This window comes from Clupea harengus, chromosome 15 (genome assembly GCF_900700415.2).
Source record: "Clupea harengus chromosome 15, Ch_v2.0.2, whole genome shotgun sequence".
Lineage (NCBI taxonomy): Eukaryota > Metazoa > Chordata > Actinopteri > Clupeiformes > Clupeidae > Clupea > Clupea harengus.
In genome coordinates, this window is record NC_045166.1 from 23,756,703 (window position 1) to 23,776,129 (window position 19,427).

Here is a 19,427-nt window from a genome sequence, read left to right on the forward strand (position 1 = left end):
TAAAGAGGCGGATTCAGCTGCCTGCAGCTCATGCAAGATTGGGCCAGAGGTGTGATCATACCACTGTGGATTGGACAATACTTTCTCGTGACGTGGGTTCATAGGTTATGAGGAAGTTGTTGATGAATGTCAACCAAAAAAGCATGTAGGGTACTCAACTGTCCGGTATTCCGTAGTAACCACCCACCTAGCCCACGTTTACCCCTCAGTTGCATGGTTTAAGTCTGCATGGCTTGCTTTTTCAGGAGAAAGGTTGCTGCCCAGGTAAGGCTATTTTATTTATCTCTTGGGGTATATGTCTATCCAGGTCTATTATGAAATAGTCAGTATAACGTTAATCAGCTTCAGAAATGGCTAACATTTAGTTAACAATATACATGGACACGTTAGAAATGCGTTAGTCGATTATTTTTCATTTGGAGGAACACTAATATGGACCAATGCAGGGTGAAAACCGTATTATTTGCTACTTTTTTTCACAGCTGTGTAGGATATTTGGACATAAAGAGGATGCCTTCATTCCAGCCATCTCCGCTATTCCAGTGTCAAAGAAGCAGTTAAGTCGGTCTCTCTATCTCGTTAATAATCGAATTCAAATGTGCTTTATTGGCATGACAAGTGGTACAATGTATTTCCAACACATTTACAGGAACATAAAAACATCAAAATGTGTCTTCTGTTTTCAGATTAATTTAACACGTTGTCTGTTTCCAAAACATTGTCAGCAATTTTTAAATTGTACCTAATATCAATAAAAGCTTGAATGACCAGTTTAATAGAGCAATTCCACAAGTCATTTTATTAAATGTGATTGTCTTTATGGACTGTGCATGGTGCCTTTGCTGAAGTATTGACATAAAAGAGATGTTTGCATGACTGTCTCTTTCTCTGGTTCATTGTAGGATAAGCCCAGACCTTCAGCTGTCTGTAAGCTTTCTCGTGAATAATGGCTTCCTCTCCTCTGACGGGGACTTCAAGACTAAAACAGAGTTGCTGGCAAGACAGGTGTGTAATCCCAGATATATCAGTTTATGCCTGACTGTCACACATTTATGTGGAGAGTTTTGTCCTACTGAGTTCGTGATTAATTAACAGTCCTGTCACAAGTGATAATGTGTGGAATATGTACCCATATCCAACATGCACGTGATGCTGATTCAATTCTCTTCCAGTTAAAACCAGATGGAGTGATTGAAGAAGTCATCCCTTCCCGTGGAGGGATACATTTTCGAATAAACAAAATAATACTTGCTAAGGTAAATGCTATACTTTGTCATTGGAGCCCTTGGAGTGCCCTCCTGTGCTTGTCTTCCCTTTTCTTAAATGTAGTTAAAATTTCATCCTAAAAAGAACATGCATCAAAAAAAAAAAAATCTTTTGTGGTTTAGGTATTATTTAGATATTACATTTCCTTTTGTTGTGTTTACAGAGACTGTTAGAACAACTTCAGAAGGATCCCCAGGGGTTTGGAGTCCAGAGTGAGCTCTTCAGAGGCCTCCATGGGAGACGAACACTGGTGGAGTTCAGGTCTGTTCTCCCATATGCACACTGTGTATACATGTACTTTTATGCAATTACCAAACACGCTTGTTTTAAAGCAGCTATACATCATGTGATCAATACATTTGTATCAGTATATCTGCTCCCTGAGAGCTTAGCACCTGACTGTGACATGATACAGGTCTTACAGGTGCAACTACATTTCTTTAATCCTAGCTCTTGACAATATCAGGTCTGTTGAGTACACTATATACATAAAAAATACAAATAAATAAATGTAATTGAATATATGTACTGTAATAGGAGACACATCAGAGTGATAAAGGTCTGACTGACCGAGAAGTCAGTTTGATAATAAAAACAATTGGTGTGTTACGAGAAGAAAGCAGTGTTATGGTACGCAGATCCTGCTATATATATACCTGTGAAACTCGTATATTTTGTTCTTGTCTGCCAGCTCACCCAACATTGCAAAGAAGTTTCACGCCGGACACCTCCGCTCCACGATAATAGGTGCATATCCACAGTGATGAGCCGCAGTCCAGCTAGGTGAAAGGAGCACAGAATTTGTCAGATGGATAACTGTGACTTCTCTCTAGAACCAGTAGTGGGCGTACTTGTAATATGTGATAGCAACTGATTTTGTTGCCAACGTTGTCCTGAGAAAAGGGTTTTCTGTGTTTCGACTTCTCTTAGGAAACTTTATATCCAACCTGAAAGCGGCCCTGAGGAATGAGGTCATCAGGGTGAATTATTTAGGAGACTGGGGAATGCAGTTTGGTGAGTCAGTTCACATATACTGTAGATATGTGGGGACCTAACTGGGAGAAGGTGAATTTCCCCCCTTCTCACCGTGACGCACTGGATAGGAATGTGGCCCTAATGTGGGTGGGACTCCCCCACCACAATGGTTGGGTTTGGGCTCCCCACGACAGTGGTTGAATCCACATGGAGCTAATTGGACCAATTTATCCCAAGTGGCCGGCATATTTAAAGGGTGCCTCATTCAAGCATGATGAAAGAGCTTTTGGGAGAGACAGGAAAGGCATGGCATGGGCGGAAAAAAAGTTTTGTGTGCCTAGTTGAATCTGCAAAGAGAATTGTGGCTAGTTAAATGTAGCACTTGGAGTGCGGTTTTTTTATTTTTTATTTTGTGGGCACCTGTGTGGGGTCGATACTTTAGTATATGTACATGTTTTTGTACAAAAAAAGCCACCATCTCCTGCAGCCTTCTTCCTGACTGCACTACCAAGTCCAGTCTCCCACATCCCAAAAACGTGGGGTGACCGCCTTGGTCCCTCACACTAATCATATGTATGCTTTTCAAAATAGAAGGGGAAAAGTATGTATTTGTTTGTTTAAATCTTTTAAAATCATGCAACATGTTTGAAATAGTTTTATCTCTTGAGTAAAGAGATGTTGAACCAAAAATACTGAAACATAATTTTTTAAATGTCAATAAATTGTTCATTACATGTTCAGGATTGCTGGGAGCTGGCTTTCAGCGTTTAGGATCTCAAGACAAACTCCGAGATAATCCCTTACAACACCTTTTTGATGTGAGTTCTTAGACTCCAAAGGAGTTGCATTACCTCACCTTTTCACAATAAACGTTCCTAGTCCAGTTCCATTAGTTGAATCCAATTAGCCTTTAGGTGATTTATGATTGGCATGTTGTCATATTGGCATTCTTATTGCGGACTTACAAAGGTCTGATTGTATTTTTTCACCGTGTCACACAGGTGTACGTCCAGATTAACAGGGAGGCTGAAAATGATGAGGCCATCCAGGAGGCTGCACGAGAATTCTTCAGATGTCTGGAACAGGGGGATGAACAGTCTTTGTCACTATGGAAACAGTTTCGTGAGATTACGATTGAGGAGTACCAACGTATTTATAAGGTAACATCAGAAAGAGTTTAAAAACATAATGGCTGACCTGGTCCAATCAATACCAAGAAGTGGCAGTTCAGTTTGTGTAAGAAATGTACATTATTTAACACAATGTCCGTGCATGACCTAATTATAAAAAATAGTATAAAGATGGCTTCTGAGACATTTATTGTGTTCCAAACCATGTATACCATGTATGTTAAAGGATTTCACAGGCAAAAATCTATTTTGCATGATCACTTTGTTTACAGCTCCAGCAGTCAGCCTGTCATGAATATGTGAAGTGTAAAAAAAAAAAAAGAAAAGAAGATTCATTTGGGCTTTTTTTTTTTTGGTCCACTGATCAGCGATTAGGTGTTCACTTCGACCACTACAGTGGAGAGTCTTTTCACCAGAAGAAAACGCTTGACGTTTTACAGCAGCTCAGGGACCGCGGCCTGCTGACAGTCACAGAGTACGTCATCTCAGCAAACCTGTTTGGCATAAGGGTGGGATGTGTGTGTGTGTGTGTGTGTGTGTGTGTGTGTGTGTGTACTGGTGCGTAACCTTGTTTATTTTGGCACAGAAGCACTGTTCTATTTTTGTGTTTAGCAGGATGAACGATGAACAACTAATGTGTACGTGTTTGGTTGTGTTGATTTAGACCGTTTTATGTGTCTGCCTTGGGCCACACCCACCATCTCTCCACTGAGCCACGTTCTCAAGCTGTCATATATTGTTTTATAGCTAGTTATTATATGGCTCTTCAGAATGTTCCAAAAAGTTCCTTTGATGTGAATGTTCGTCCTGTCGGGATTCATTTTTCGATAATGACCGGGCGCCGGACTATACATTATCCCTTACTTGTCCTCTGGTTTGTAGGAAAGGCACTGGTGTAGTGGACGTCTCCCCAGCTGGTGACATGTCAAGCTATGCCACAGTGCAGCGTAGCGATGGCACCTCACTCTATATCACAAGGTATATGAGCCTCCTCCGCATGATATCAGCTGTACAGTAACAATTTCTGCTGCTCATATCAGTGACCAAAAGACAAATGTAAGCAAAGAAATTATCACAATTATGAGTAATATTAACCATGAAAGTAGTTATACCTTCGTCAGACCTGTTTAACTTTGTCAAGACCTACAAGAGGAGTACTAACCATAGCAAGCCAATCTTCCTAAACTGCAGTTATTTGTTTCTGTATTTCATATTGCAAATTTATTGGAAGTAAAATGACCAGAGAACTGCTTTTTGTTTCCATATTTTCAGAGATATTGCTGCTGCATTAGACAGGAAAGAAAAATATGACTTTGATGAGATGATCTATGTGGTAAGTCGGAAGATGGCCCAAATGACCAATGTTCCAGTTATACAGTGCTTAAAAACCTCTAAATCCCTCTCATTTTTTCCCCTAAAGACGGACAAAAGCCAAGCAGTTCATTTCCGGCAGCTCTTCCAAATCCTTCAGGCCATGCAACATCCATGGGCGGAGAGGTATCTGACCATGTACTCTGTGCGCTAGGCAAACACATTCTACACATAAGGCAAAGGAAGGGACCGAGCAAAACAAGATGTCTACGTCTAATTTTAGTCTGTTTAATTCCCCCCCGAGTTTGTCTTAAAACACAGTGTCAACACCATAGAATATTTTTACCTAAAAGAAAAACAAAATCAGTCCTTAGATTGTTCAATTACTAATTCGAACTAGTAACCAAAACGTGTTGATTTGAAGTGCTATAATATGTTATGTCCCTATCTGTGCTTTTTCTGCAGGTGTCATCACGTGCCCTTCGGCCTGGTGCAGGGCATGAGCACACGGCGGGGGGAGGTGGTGTTTCTGGAGGATGTGCTGGACGAGGCACGGAACCGGATGCTAAGGAACATGAACCAGAGCAGGAGTACGGGACACACTCACTCACTCACATACATATACACACACACACACACACACACACACACACACTCACACTCACATTAGAGTGCTCAGATTTTGCTGCATCAAGCATATACACAAACATCACAAACAAACAGTGACTTAAAACTATGAGTCACAAGGACAACTGTCTTTAGAACTAGTGAGCTGTGTTTTTCTCACACTGTATTTCACCCTTAGCTACTAAAGACCTGGATGACCCGGAGGAAACTGCGGAGAAAGTAGGAGTCAGCGCTCTCATAGTCCAGGTAAAATCTGTTTCCTCTTTGCAAAATGTTTCCATTTTTGACACACCATTAACAATGTAAATACAACAGTGTTGATGATACATTGGAATTCATCCTTCTCTTGCCTTATCAGACAGACATGTTAATGACTGTGGACACAAAGCAGTCAGACTATTGCCTGAGACTGAATATGGTTGTGTTGCCCACTGATATTTCTCCCCAGGACTTTCAGGGCCCCATCACGTCCGATTACAAGTTTGACTGGGACAGAGTGTTGCAGTCACGGGGAGACACCGGGGTTTTCCTACAGTACACGCACGCTCGACTTCGTAGGTGAGGGGAGCTACTGTCGTTTACTGTAGTCACTGAGGGAACCCTAATCCTAATCTAACAGGTCTGAAAACAACAACTCTTCCTCATGCACCAAGTTATGAGTGTTGCTTGATGTGAAAATGTGTAAGCCATCCAATATTTGTATTGGTTGGCTGTGGATTTTATCTGGAAAAGGCTTACATTTGATATTGAAAATGCTTTTTCAGATAGATTAAAAAAAGCTACCTCATCTGTCTACTTTCATCCACATCTAATGTGTCTCTGCTTGAAACCCACTTCACTTAAGCTTGATACGAATGCATGACGGAGGAGAGGAGACCAGCTGTGACCCGCTGCATCTCCAAGATAAGAGGAGCATATTGATCCTCCAACACCTGCTGCGGTATGACTTTCAGAACTTCAATACTACATCATACTGTGTATTTAGAAAGAGACTTGGAACGGTATACAGTGACGGAATTAAAAGATTGAATGTCAAGAAAGTACAATTAGTCACTGACATGTATGTCTGACCGTGGCTAATGTCTGACGCCAGAGGCATTATAACACGTGTTGATTTTCCTCTGCGTTTGTAGGTTGTCATAGGTAGACACTGCTAACAACTAATGGAAGTGTATTGGTGCTGACTAGGCTAAATTAATTCGAAGAGCATCACCCACTTGCCTTAAACCAAATCATGTAGACTTCATTGTGTGGCTATGGATATTGCATTGCGTACCGTCATCTGTAAAAATGAACATGTACTACATTTGTAACTACAAGGTCAGAGCTTCCAGCTCTGTGGTACATTTTAACCTGAGATTAGTGTTTTATTCTCTGGTTAGGTATGATGAAGTGCTGTATCAGTGTAACCAGGAGTTACAACCCCGATATCTGGTCAACTTCCTTATGACGCTTTGGTAAGTCATTTTATACCCACTCTTCCTCATGTGTCTCTGCGAACTGTACTTTCTCTAACCTAAAAGTGATACAATTTGTCATCATTCGATTAACATGGTAATGATTTAAAATAACTTTGTTTCACCTGTATTACAAATATTCTATTTTGAATTCAAGTCCTCAACTTTTGCATCTTTTCACTTCAGCCACCTGGTAGCGTCTGCTCACAAGGAACTGCCTGTGAAGGGGAGCTCACCTGCTGTGGCCCAGGTAGATTCTCTCACATCATACATACATAACTTTTGGGGATTGTTGGCTAAGAACTAACACGCCATCGTTAGGTCCGGAGTGCTGCAATTCGGTGAAGCATTTCTACACACAATGATGCTTTCAAGACTGAGACATAACACATCAGGCTAACCTTGGAATATTTTCAGGCATCAAAGAGGGTGTAATCCTAATTGTAAATAGACGTATTATTAAAAAAGGCAGTTTTATTCTGGTGCACTAATTCAAGTGTATTTATTGTATTTCATTAGAGAAGAGGTTATGATATATCCTATTAGAGATCATGGTAAAAATAAATTCAAGTGCTGTAGTGTTCTCCAAAGAACGTGATGAAAGACTTTAGAGAAAAGCCTTCTGGAAATCACTCCAGATTTATACAACATATTTAAAGCCTGCATAGTCCCTCATCTTGTTACACATGTAATGGTTACAGAATGACTGAGGCTGTTTAATAAGCACTGCAGAAACTGATGCACTATTAATATGCAATATGTGTTCCTCTGCCTCTTGGCTAAATACATTATAGTGTATCATTTCTGTGATCTGATCAACTCCCCAGCCTCATCAACTGCACTGTGGCTCTTTTCTTTATTTCAGGCTCGGCTGCATTTATTTGGAGGTGCCTGCACTGTGCTAGCCAATGGCATGGCTATTTTGGGGATCAAACCAGTGGACAAAATGTGACCCAAGTGTTTTTAATAAATAAACCACTTTTCTGTTTGACCTACTATATGGTGTTAAGACCATTGCTTTACAATTGGGTAAAAACATTAAGAAATACATCCCACAAATATAAAAATGACATGCAGAAACACTGATAAACAGATCTTATAAATATCAATACCTATCTACCCAAACTGTGGTAAGAAGATTTGCCAATTATGTTATAGCCCTATATCTTCCAACCTTAGTTCAGGTACAGAGCATCTGATCATATTGATGTCCTCTTGCTGTACGGCACTGTACACAACATGCCGAAATCAGCTTTCTCCTACGTCATGCTCGTGTGAAACATGCTGAAACAGTGAGTAAACCACATTAAAGGGTTTAATTATGTCGTGGGTTGCTCTACCGTGTGCATTTTCACTTTATTAACTACTTATGCGGTGAACCAATAGCACTCTTCGCCACTAATTCCACAGGGTCTGACTCTCACAAGACGGTAAAGCGGTCTATGCAAAGTTGTGTGCGTTTGAAACCTTAGGTATGTCTTCCTTGCTAAAAGTTGTTAAGAACATTTCAATGCCGTCAAACTTAAGCAGTTTCAAAAAGAGCATGACTGTCACACAAAGCTGCGGATCATCACTTTGAACCCCATAAAAGACTCAGGGAGATTCTCACAAACGTCTGACAAGGCAGGGCAAAAATGGTATATTTCACACCAAGAGGAAGAGGAGGCACATTTACAGAGCTCAAAGTCCAGGCCTGTCACCCACACACATCCAGGCACTCCGACACACTGCCACTGCCACTGACGTTTAAAAACATAATCCCTTACGCCAGTGTTTATCTGACAAACTTTTTAATTTCATGTTTGCACTGCTTCATCCAAATCAACACAATCATGTCAATGCTATATAGGAATAATGGATAAAAGTTCACATTTTTAAAAACAAGAATAGTACACTGTGGGTAACAGGCATCCTCGCATTTCCTGGTGTTTACATAGTGTCGTCCTTGGTTTTACAGTGGTTCTTATAGTCATACATGTTAAACCTGGCTGCGCTGAACAGGGTATGTACAAGTTACTTGTTAATATTAACAAAGACATTCCACAAATAAATGTCAAACTTGAAAATAATATAAAATGATTGACATTATTTAAAATCGGCTACAGATGCCTTACTGCATCTCTGATTATAACTGTCAATATCGAGAATGACTGCAGTCTATAGGTTTGACTTCATTGTTATTTCCCTACACAGCTCTGTGTTTGTGGTCTTCAACTGAAAATGAGAGAGGAAAAAAGATACATTTGATGTACCTTGACATTCACATGAATTTCTGGCACCTTCTTCCAGGATCAGTAATGACTGGGAGTAGCTTCCCTGCCGCCCATAAATGCGCTGGTGCAGGGGCACCATACTTGGGGGTCCTGTTGAGACGTGTCAAAGAATCCATTTCGGAGTATTTTCCAGAGACCCGTGCAGCAGGATTCCACACGGGATCTCCCCTCTCCCGAATATTCCACGGATCAAACGTTTATCAGTTTCTGCTTGGACTCACTATTTGAGTCAACCTTTGTGACCTTACTGGTGTCTTGTTTTGGCAGCCCATAAAGGTATATGGAGACGCACACCAGAAAAGTGCCGGAGGCAAAGGTGGCAGCTAAGAGAGATAGAGAGAGAGAGAGAGAGAGAGAGTGTAAATGTCAGCTGCTTAATATAAATAGTAACATCAAACAGTAAAGTCACATTCTTTTTAATTTCCTCATTGGGTCTACTATCAATCATCCTCCATGTCACAAAGAACCACTGAGACAGATGGTTAATGATTCACTTACTTATTCGAAGGCCAAACAGGGTAACAGAGGCCACTGTGGATAGAACTATGGCAGCAGCTGCAGAGAAACCCTTCATGATGTTGTCTGTGTACTTTACCACAATGGATGTGTACAAACCGCCCACACTTGACAGAACTTGTGAAAAAAAAAGGTGCATATCAAACATGATTCACATATTGGAGGATATGTGAGAGCAAACAATTTTGTCTAAAATATTTCTATGAATAGGGAAAGTAAAAAAATTAATTCAGTGTACATTGGGCAAAAATTTGAAATAAAAAAATATCGGCCGCTCTGTAATACTTTGATGAAACACTGAAGATAAAAATGACCATTGATAATACTCACTGACTACAAAGAACACCCATGGTGTGTATCCGAATAAGAAACCTTTCTCAATGACCTGTGCTCCGTCAGTCATGAAAACTCCAGCAAGGGTGATGACGATGCCGGACAGGTACATCTGCATGTTCCTCACCCACAGGGACGTTTCGGAACTCTTTAACACCTTCTCAAAGTACACACCTGTTCCAGAAGACGACTTTGAGCTTGCCGAAGCAAAAAAGGGCACTAGTACAGATGTAGTATATAGTCAGAGAGAGCGTTCAAATAATCACTGCGTACCTGCAAATCCAGAGCAGATGACAGCCACTGCAATGGCCACAAATCCTAAAAATGGGTTCTGCTCCACCTGAAAAGTCAGACAATCAGTGTAGGCAAAATGAACAAAACGCAATCATGAAAATTAGAGATTCCCTGCCTTAACACTGAAGTAACATACATAAAGTGCTTAGTTTTTGAGAGGTAACTGAGTCGTGATGTACCTCAACTTTAGTGGCTTCAGCTGGCGTCCACTGCACCAGGGTCACTCCCACACACAGCATGAAGACGGAGAACCACTGGAGCCTGCTCAGGGACCGATTCAGCATCAGGACAGTGCACAGCGCTGTGCAGGGAATCTTCAGCTGGTAGGTCACCTGGGAAAACAAAAGAAAACTCATCACACCACAGAAAAACTGCTAGCTACAACAAGGTCATTGGTTTTGATACCCAATGAACACACTAGCACCATTGTTACATACCCATGTAATAATGAACAAAGTACAAGCGTTTCCTACATTATTATAATCACCTGCACGGATGTCAGGACACATTTTGTGTCTGCATCATGATGAAGCATAGTGACCGACATCCATGTAGGCTTACCTGGTACACAGCTGCATCCAGGTTGCTTAAGCCAATGAAGGCCATGTTATTCTGTATAGCATAGACCACAGATGGCACGCTGAGCTTTAGGACTTCCTTAGGACTGCGAATTACTTGATCAAGTATAGTGTTCTTCAACCTACTGAAGGTTCCAGTTTCTCTGTAAAAAGTAAATTTGGGGATTACACCACCAACAGCAAATTACTATTAGGTTTCATGGCAGTGCATCATAAAACTAGAATATGCATTTCCTGAAGGAAATACCAGTGCATGAAATGCAAAAGTTAAGAAAGGAAGAAGAAAGGAAAGAAGAGTGAAATAAGAAAGGAAAGAAGAGTGAACAAGAGTGGCTATGGATAAAGACAGTAAGGAGAGAGTGAAGAGGGAAAATACTGAAAGAAAGAGGGTTAAGTTAAGAAAGGAAGAAGAAATGAAAGAAGAAAGGAAAGAAGAGTGAACAAGAGTGGCTATGGATAAAGAAAGTAAAGAGATAGTGAAGAGGGAAAAGTTTGAAAGAAGAAGAGAAAATGGACTGAAGCAGAGAGATGGAGTGTGAGAAAGAGGAGTTGGAGAGGGATAGAAAAAACAAGTGGATGGAGGTTCTACAGAGAGTCAGGGAATGAGTGAAAAGAGGAAGGAGATGTTAGAATGATCGATGGATAAAGTGGAAGATATAGACATGGTACGGAGGAAGTAAAGGAAATGGAAGGGAGGATAGAGGACTGCAAAGTCAAAGGACGTTCAAATGACGATAATGTGGCGCCACCGTGTTGACAAAAACGTTGACTGCGACTGTTTGGACAGAACGCGCTAATTCACCGAACAAATACTTTCATATTCATTTCCCACCACTTGTTAGTCATGTCATCCATTCATATCGATGTGAATCAATCAACACTAATACAACTTTAACTGTGATGTGTTTTTGTTTCATTTCACAACGTATTTACTGTATAATCAACGATAGCAGGTGCCCGCTTGTAAACAGTCCACATTTTATTTGCTTAAAACACACAGCAGTACTGTCAAATCAGAAAGCAAATCAGCTGTTAATCGGCTATTACCTGACCAATACCTTTCAAACTCGGTGATAGAATGAAGAACAAATTAGTTGTGGATACTATCAAATATGATGAAGTTTGGTCCGCCAGTGGCCCGTAATGGTCCGCGACGGCCAAAAGTAAATTATTGCGACATTTCTAACATACAACTCAGAACGAAGAGAACACAGCCAGTAGTAGCCTAATCTAATAAAGAGTTGCCTAATCTATTAACAAGGTCATGGATTGGTGGCTTAAGACAGGAACTATGAAAAGAAAATTAAATGAGAAAGCCTCTGACACAGACAAGGAGAAAGTGCCACAGCGAGATGGTTCAGCCTCATTGGACATTATCTCGCCGCGGAGTTGCATTCAAAACAGCGTGTTTTTCTCCCGCTGAGACAGCAAGATGATAACTATATTCTGTGTTGTGTGACATTGGATAATGACAGCTCTTAATAATAAAAAGTTGACTACTAGGATGGCTGTATTAATGCCAGTGGGCTAGCCTACTGTTGGTAGTGAAATACTGCGGTCGGTATGCGCATCGTTGTGTTTTGTGATACATTGGCCTGTCTGAGTGTGTGATGGGAGTATGAGGCTGTGAGCAAACTATAGTTTGTAACATAACCAAGTCACGCATGGAGCAGGGTTCCAGATGCTTTGCCTTGCGCATTGTCATATCTATAACTAGCCTACTGGTACGTAAAAAAGGAGAGCCCACCCGCGAAAATCATGTGTGCGCTAACAATTGTCTGGCGCCAGGTCTTGGGTAGGAGGCATGTTGTTCCGGGAATATTTAGTTAAATGGTCCGCAAATTTTTTTTTATTGGCTAAGTGGTCCTTGGTCTGAAAAAGTTTGAGAAACACTGCTTTATAGACAATAACGATCATACACTCCCATTGCACTCAAACAACCACACTCAAACGAGGAGATATTGTATCAATTAGCCTATTAAGTATTGTATTGTATTGTATTAATTGCACAGAGTTCAACGTTACAGCAACATAACTTTGCTCCGGTCGCTAAATCTGATATATCCGTGTGCATCACCGTTCTCGCGCTCGCTCTCTCTGCCACACCCACCCTGTAACCTACGTGTTTATACATTATAGGAGCAAGACCATTACATTAACATTAGATGGGGGACCGGGATGAAAATGTGACCTGGAATCATATCGAAAATAGACCTGTCAGAGAAGGAACACCTGGCGATTCTCTCGCATTTTATCTTCCACCTTTGAATAATGTAACTTATAAACACGTCGGCCGGCAGAAACAAACAAACAACGCGATGGACAACCCAAGAGGCAACCCTCATTTCTGGACCGATGAACAGACGTGATTCATGCTCAATCAACTGTTGTTGCTGTTGGTAGCATAGACATATATATGTCTATGGTTGGTAGTGGTGAAGAGGTCAAGCGGAAACGGCTGTATCACCACTAGTTGTAATGAAAACAGCGCCACCTATCGTATCGGATATGACATGCTTTCGGCCAATGATTCGATTTATTCACTGCCATGTATATTGGGATAATAGCAGTTGCCCCGAAAGATAGCATAGTCCGACTAAAGCAAGATTCGAAATTATACCATCATGTAAACACACTGACTCTGTCCCCTCTACCTTTCAGGCTATTTGTGTCCCTCCCACTGTGACTCCTCCTTACTTGATTTATTGTTGTCATGAATCACTCATTGCATTTATCTACCTCATATGTCAATTTTTGTAATGTAACTAATATGTTTTTACGTAAATCTGAATATGATGCTTGGCCAGTAATTCGTTTTGAATGTCAAAATACTTGGTTTACTTCTCGCAGTATTATATATATTTTGTAATCTAGTGTATTAGAAATAATGCGAATGGCAAATGTTCTTGTGCAAAACATGTCATGTGAAATATTAAGGAACCTTGTTTTGCAGTGTGTGATTTGAGTTGGTAAAGAAAGAAATGTGTAAATTAAAACAGGAAAGTGTGTGTGTACATGTGTATGTGTTTTTGTGTGTGTGAGAGATTTTGCATTCAAAAACAATTACAAATATTATAACAAGTATTAACTCAAATGGGAAACGAGAAATAAGGACACCAGTGCAGGTGATACAAATATATCTGAATAAGCAATGAACATGCATTTGATAATGTACTTAACAATATTGTTCTAGTGAACAAGAGTGGCAATGGATAAAGACAGCAAAGAGAGAGTGAAGAGGGAAAAGTTTAAAAGAAGGGGGGAAATGGACTGAAGTAGAGATGGAGTGTAAGAAAGAGGAGTTGGAGAGGGATAGAAGAAAAACATGTGGATGGAGGTTGGAGAGAGAAAGAGGGAATGAGTGAAAATAAGAAAGAGAATGGACTGGAGGAAGGAGATGTTAGAATGATCGATGGATAAAGTGGAAGATATAGACATGGAATGGAGGAAGTAAAGGAAATTAAAGGGAGGATAGAGGACTGTAAAGTCAAAGAAGGCTGACAAAAAAGTTGAAAAAAAGATTTGGAATTGATGGACAGAGTAATTGAAAAAAGAAAGGAAAGAATAGTGAAGAGGAGTGGCTATAAATAATGAGATAAAGGGAGAGTGAAGAGAGAAAATATTGAGAGAAGGAGAGAAAATGGAGTGAAGCAGAGAGATGGAGTGTGAGAAAAAGTAGACTGAGAGGGATAGAGAGAAAGATGGAGAGATGGAGAGAAAAATAAGTAGAGTATGGAAGGTGTCTCTGAATATTCCTAGTTATACAGTTGAATGGAGAGGGACAGAGAGAAGAGGTGTCTTGGAACCTTGGCGCAGGTGTCAGTGAAGCACAAGTGCAAGCCAGTTTAATGACCTACGCGACAAAGTTCGAACGAAGTTTCTACGTTAAGTGGTTCGAGCTGAATTAAGCGCAGAAGTTGGTAAAAAGAAGAAGAAGAAGAAGTATAAGAAACGTAGGAATAACAATACAGGGCATTTCATGCACTGTAATAATAAGAAGCCTAGGAATAACAATACAGGGCATTTCATGCACTGTAATAAGAAGAAGAATAAGAAGCCTAGGAATAACAATAAAGGGCATTTCATGCACTGTAATAAGTGAGTTGTACCAACGGAGTCACCCTACCTGGCGAGCATGCCTATACTCAGAAAGAGTTTTATGATCTCAGTGAGGCACACAGCTGTGGTGGAGAAATACAAGTCTGAAGAAACGGTCCTGGTGAATCGCAGTGCCACAGTGTAAGCTGCAGCCACCAGTGTCATCACTGTCAGGCAGTACAACTTGAACAGCACACTCACCGGCTCTAGGGAGGCACATGACAGCAACGTTAACTAAATGTAGGTTAGAACATGTCAACAAATTCTAGCTGCTTCCTAACGTAATTTTCATTAATGAGTCAGTTGCTTATGGTCGTCTCCCAGACGTTCGTTCTCCCATTAAAGGTAGCTTTCTCAGCTAGCTACCAAGTTAACAAATAGCTAACATTAGCTGGCGAGCTTGACCCGAGGCATCTTTGCTCAAGTACAACGTGTACTTCGAAAGCCTACGTAGCATTTAATCAAAGGAAGTTACACAGAATGGTTATTCAAGTTAACATTATGATACCACATTTGCTGAGGTTGACGTTTAAGCTAGCTTTTCTAGCTAGCTAACCAAGTGGCTATGTTTTATTTAAGACATAATGTTACCAAGAATTGAAGTCATATCATACTAAAGAGGTTTAGGCTTACCGTTAGCCATGGTTAGGTATGCTCTTGAACAGTGAAGAGAAAGAAAATTACGTCCACACTACAATACTGACTGCCAGCATATCTAGGGATTGCTAACGTTACCTACAGGACTGTTAGACTAATTCGTTAATGAGAACGACGATGGCTCATTGAGCTGAAAGGGATTTTTGATGCATACAGTGGGCAGGAACACCGCTGCCCTGTACACACAGCTGCATACTTCCGGGTAAAGTCATTTCGCGTTAAAAGTCCTATTCAATGGAACAACTAAAGGCAACAACAAGATACTAGCTGGGTTTCTATTAAACTTTTTAATAAGCAATTTGACCATTCGAATAATAAAAACAACCGTACGTTTTGATCCCATAGCTGTTAAGAACGACTCCCTTGATTAGGATAGTGTCCATTTTTAATTCGCGATGGAAACGCGCACAGACGCTTTGGCGAAGTTTTCGGCAATTAACTTAAAGTAAAGTTGGACGGAAACCCAGCTACTTACTATCAGGTGGACACTTTGGCATAATAATATTCTGTTATGTTATAGGCTATTACACGAAATTACATGGGGAAAGGGAAATGCAGAGATAAAAACACGTTTCTGTGTGCTGTATTGCATTGTAATAGGATACTAAGCAGTTCCCTGGATGTAGACAAAACATTTATCATATAAGAGACACTGCTTTCTGTTTCAGGGGTTAATCTAGTTGAAGTCAGAACTGACATATTTTAACAAATATGCTTAAACACTTACATCCAGTATGCACCGTATTGCATAACCAGGTGAATGAGAATCTTGAACAGGTGAGTTAATTAGCTAATTCCAGGTGCCAATTGGAAGCCACACCTCTTCACAACCATCACTATATCAGACAGACCCAGTGTTGGTTGTTCATTCCTTGATCATCAAACTGGTAAGTTTTGAGAGTCTCTTTAGTAGTATAGGACGCTGAAGGTTTTTTGTCAGTCTCTTATCAAAAGTAATTCTAGTCTTTCTTGATAATTTTTTGAAGGTGCATTTGGTGTTGGCAGAGCTTTCAGTTTGGGCAGATTTTTATTTTCTTTCATTTCAAGTATGGTGAGTGCCTCTATTTTACTCTAACGCTTAGTACTTAAACTTGGCTCTTCCCTGGATAATGGGTCAGGTATTGGTCTCATCTTAAGGATGGAGAGTTTTTATACTTATTGTACTACTTTATCTTACAGAGGGAGTGCATTTCTATCCATGTTGGTCAAGCTGGTGTGCAGATTGGCAATGCTTGCTGGGAATTGTATTGCTTGGAACATGGCATTCAGCCAGATGGAAGAGTTGCTACAGACAGCCGCTCTCTAACGGACTCCTGCTTTGGCACGTTTTTTAGTGATACTGGTGCTGGGAAGTATGTTCCTAGGTCAATTTTCATAGACTTGGAACCATCAGTTATAGGTGGGTCAACAGCTTATTTCAAATGATCATCTGGTCTTTTGGGCCTTTGTTTTTGATGACTAAATGAAGAATTGGCTTTGAGAAATACTGACTTGATGTCATGACAGATGAGATCCGTAATGGGCCCTACCGTCAGCTGTACCATCCGGAGCAGCTGATTAGTGGTAAAGAGGATGCAGCCAACAACTATGCTCGTGGCCACTACACTATCGGAAAGGAAATTGTGGATCCTGTCATGGACCGAATTCGTAAAATGGTAGGTGATGGCGCTAAAAGTTGCTTGCTCACTTTCTCAAGGTGTGGAAACGCCTTCAACATCTTGACCTTAGATGGTGGTATGTTTTTGTGTTTGATTCTGTAACAAATTTGGTAGAATTTGTCTCCTCAGAACCTGCAGCCACACTCTTTGCTCTTTATTTGCAAGATGGCTCCTCCTGGTGCTATTGCCAATGAGGTTATGGAGAATGATGTGGTAACTGAATTTGTCTTTTTGTCTCTCAGGCAGACCAGTGCACAGGTCTTCAGGGGTTCCTCATCTTCCACAGCTTTGGAGGTGGAACTGGCTCTGGCTTCACCTCCCTGTTGATGGAACGTCTGTCTGTAGACTTCGGCAAGAAGTCCAAGCTGGAGTTCTCTGTCTACCCTGCTCCGCAGGTGTCCACTGCTGTAGTGGAGCCCTACAACTCCATCCTGACCACCCACACCACTCTAGAGCACTCCGACTGTTCCTTCATGGTGGACAACGAAGCCATTTTTGACATTTGCAAGCGCAACCTGGACGTTGAGCGTCCCTCCTACAGCAATCTGAATCGCCTCGTTGCCCAGATCGTCTCGTCCATCACTGCATCTCTGCGCTTTGATGGTGCTCTGAATGTGGATCTCACAGAGTTCCAGACCAACCTTGTGCCCTACCCCCGCATCCACTTCCCCCTGGTCACCTACGCTCCAATAATCTCTGCAGAGAAGGCTTACCATGAGCAGCTGTCTGTGTCTGAGATCACAAATGCTTGTTTTGAGCCAGCCAATCAGATGGTGAAGTGTGACCCAAGGCGTGGGAAGTACATGGCCTGCTGCTTGCTCTACCGTGGGGATGTGGTGCCCAAAGATGTCAACGTCGCCATTGCTGCCATCAAGAGCCGCCGTTCCATCCAGTTTGTAGACTGGTGCCCCACCGGCTTCAAGGTGGGCATCAACTACCAGCCTCCAACAGTGGTGCCAGGTGGTGACTTGGCCAAGGTGCAGAGGGCCGTGTGTATGCTGAGCAACACTACTGCTATCGCTGAGGCCTGGGCTCGTCTGGACCATAAGTTTGACCTGATGTACGCCAAGAGGGCCTTTGTGCACTGGTATGTGGGTGAGGGCATGGAGGAAGGGGAGTTCAGTGAGGCCAGAGAAGACATGGCTGCTTTGGAGAAGGACTATGAGGAAGTTGGGGCAGACTCTGCAGAGGATTGTGAGGAGGAGGAGTACTAAAATGTTATGTTCATACGTGTACTTGATTTGTAATAAAAAAAACTGGCATTGTAATGTCTTGTATGTGTGTTTCTAAGAGTATATGAGCGCTAAACTTCAAGAACTGGGCGACAAGTTTTAACCTATAGCTGTTGATACAAAATGTAGAGGCAATATGGAGTTCTTGACACTAGCAAGCTAATGGCCAATCAGCCTTTGCAACCACCAACTGCACGGTTGGCCCAATAGGCTGGTGAGTGTGCAAACCAAGTTGACGTATCTGGCAATGATTGTTTTAAATGCTTTTGCATTTTGGGGGATTTCTGACCCTGGCATGAAATGTCAGTTGTATTTCTCACATCACCATTTATTAAAATGTTTTATAGAAACCTTTTCCTATCAAACTGTGCTTTAGAACTGTACAATTTGCAGTCTTGCTGTACATCCATAGATTGTTCAACTCTAAATAATCCCTACCGCAAATGAAAATTATTTGGCAAAATTCTATTTGCATTGCTTTATAGTATACTTGTCCAGTTATAAGGTGGTTACTTTATAAATGCATGCAACAGCAAGTATGTATGTTCTTAGTGTAGTATCCCTGACGGACTAAATTTCAAAGAATGTGTCAGCTGGTCTTCAAACCCAGAACTAGCTTTCATTATCTGTTGTTTACATGATGCTCAGAGGCTTAAGCAGGCTGATGGACACCACAGTGTTTGGGTGCAACACCATCCCTCTCAACAAGTCAGAGCCAGCTAATGCCACATCATTGTCAGGGAGAATGTCCAAACTTAAGACTCTTATACACATCAACCACCACAAGTGTACAGAGGCACCAGTGGAGCTGGATAAGACCAGGATGTGAACATGCATCTCTGATTCAGTTCCATACATGCTTTATAAACCTAAACAAAAAAGAACTGTGATATTTGTTCTTTCATGAGAATAAAGCATGTTCCTTTCTCATTCACTGTGTTAGAATGTACCTCGATACCATACAGTTAGGCATTAAGAATCTGTCACTTATAAAGTCAAAGATGAGAATTAGCAAAGAGCAG

General features: G+C 41.2%; 3 protein-coding genes across 3 annotated transcripts; 2 read left to right on the forward strand and 1 right to left on the reverse strand.

Moving 5' to 3' along the window:
* The first annotated feature begins 48 nt into the window (after positions 1-48).
* rars2 (arginyl-tRNA synthetase 2, mitochondrial) lies at positions 49-7,764 on the forward strand. Its single transcript, XM_012829054.3, has 20 exons — positions 49-264; positions 483-556; positions 903-1,005; positions 1,173-1,256; positions 1,430-1,527; positions 1,958-2,013; positions 2,197-2,280; positions 2,983-3,059; positions 3,243-3,401; positions 3,740-3,846; positions 4,254-4,349; positions 4,644-4,704; positions 4,792-4,868; positions 5,148-5,272; positions 5,488-5,555; positions 5,758-5,867; positions 6,154-6,249; positions 6,692-6,766; positions 6,953-7,016; positions 7,632-7,764. The coding sequence occupies exons 1-20, from the start codon at positions 229-231 to the stop codon at positions 7,716-7,718; spliced, it is 1,737 nt and encodes a 578-aa protein (XP_012684508.1). The 5' UTR covers positions 49-228; the 3' UTR covers positions 7,719-7,764.
* A 775-nt stretch (positions 7,765-8,539) lies between these two features.
* slc35a1 (solute carrier family 35 member A1) lies at positions 8,540-15,717 on the reverse strand. Its single transcript, XM_012829151.3, has 8 exons — positions 15,492-15,717; positions 14,887-15,064; positions 10,744-10,903; positions 10,362-10,514; positions 10,162-10,228; positions 9,886-10,062; positions 9,538-9,672; positions 8,540-9,362 (listed from the first exon to the last, which is right to left on the reverse strand). Exons 1-8 carry the CDS (start codon positions 15,499-15,501, stop codon positions 9,229-9,231), a joined length of 1,014 nt encoding a protein of 337 aa, XP_012684605.1. The 5' UTR covers positions 15,502-15,717; the 3' UTR covers positions 8,540-9,228.
* A 767-nt stretch (positions 15,718-16,484) lies between these two features.
* On the forward strand, positions 16,485-18,441 carry LOC122128532 (tubulin alpha-4A chain-like). The gene is made up of 4 exons (XM_042709941.1): positions 16,485-16,566; positions 16,695-16,914; positions 17,022-17,170; positions 17,416-18,441. The coding sequence occupies exons 1-4, from the start codon at positions 16,564-16,566 to the stop codon at positions 18,385-18,387; spliced, it is 1,344 nt and encodes a 447-aa protein (XP_042565875.1). The 5' UTR covers positions 16,485-16,563; the 3' UTR covers positions 18,388-18,441.
* Positions 18,442-19,427: the final 986 nt, after the last annotated feature.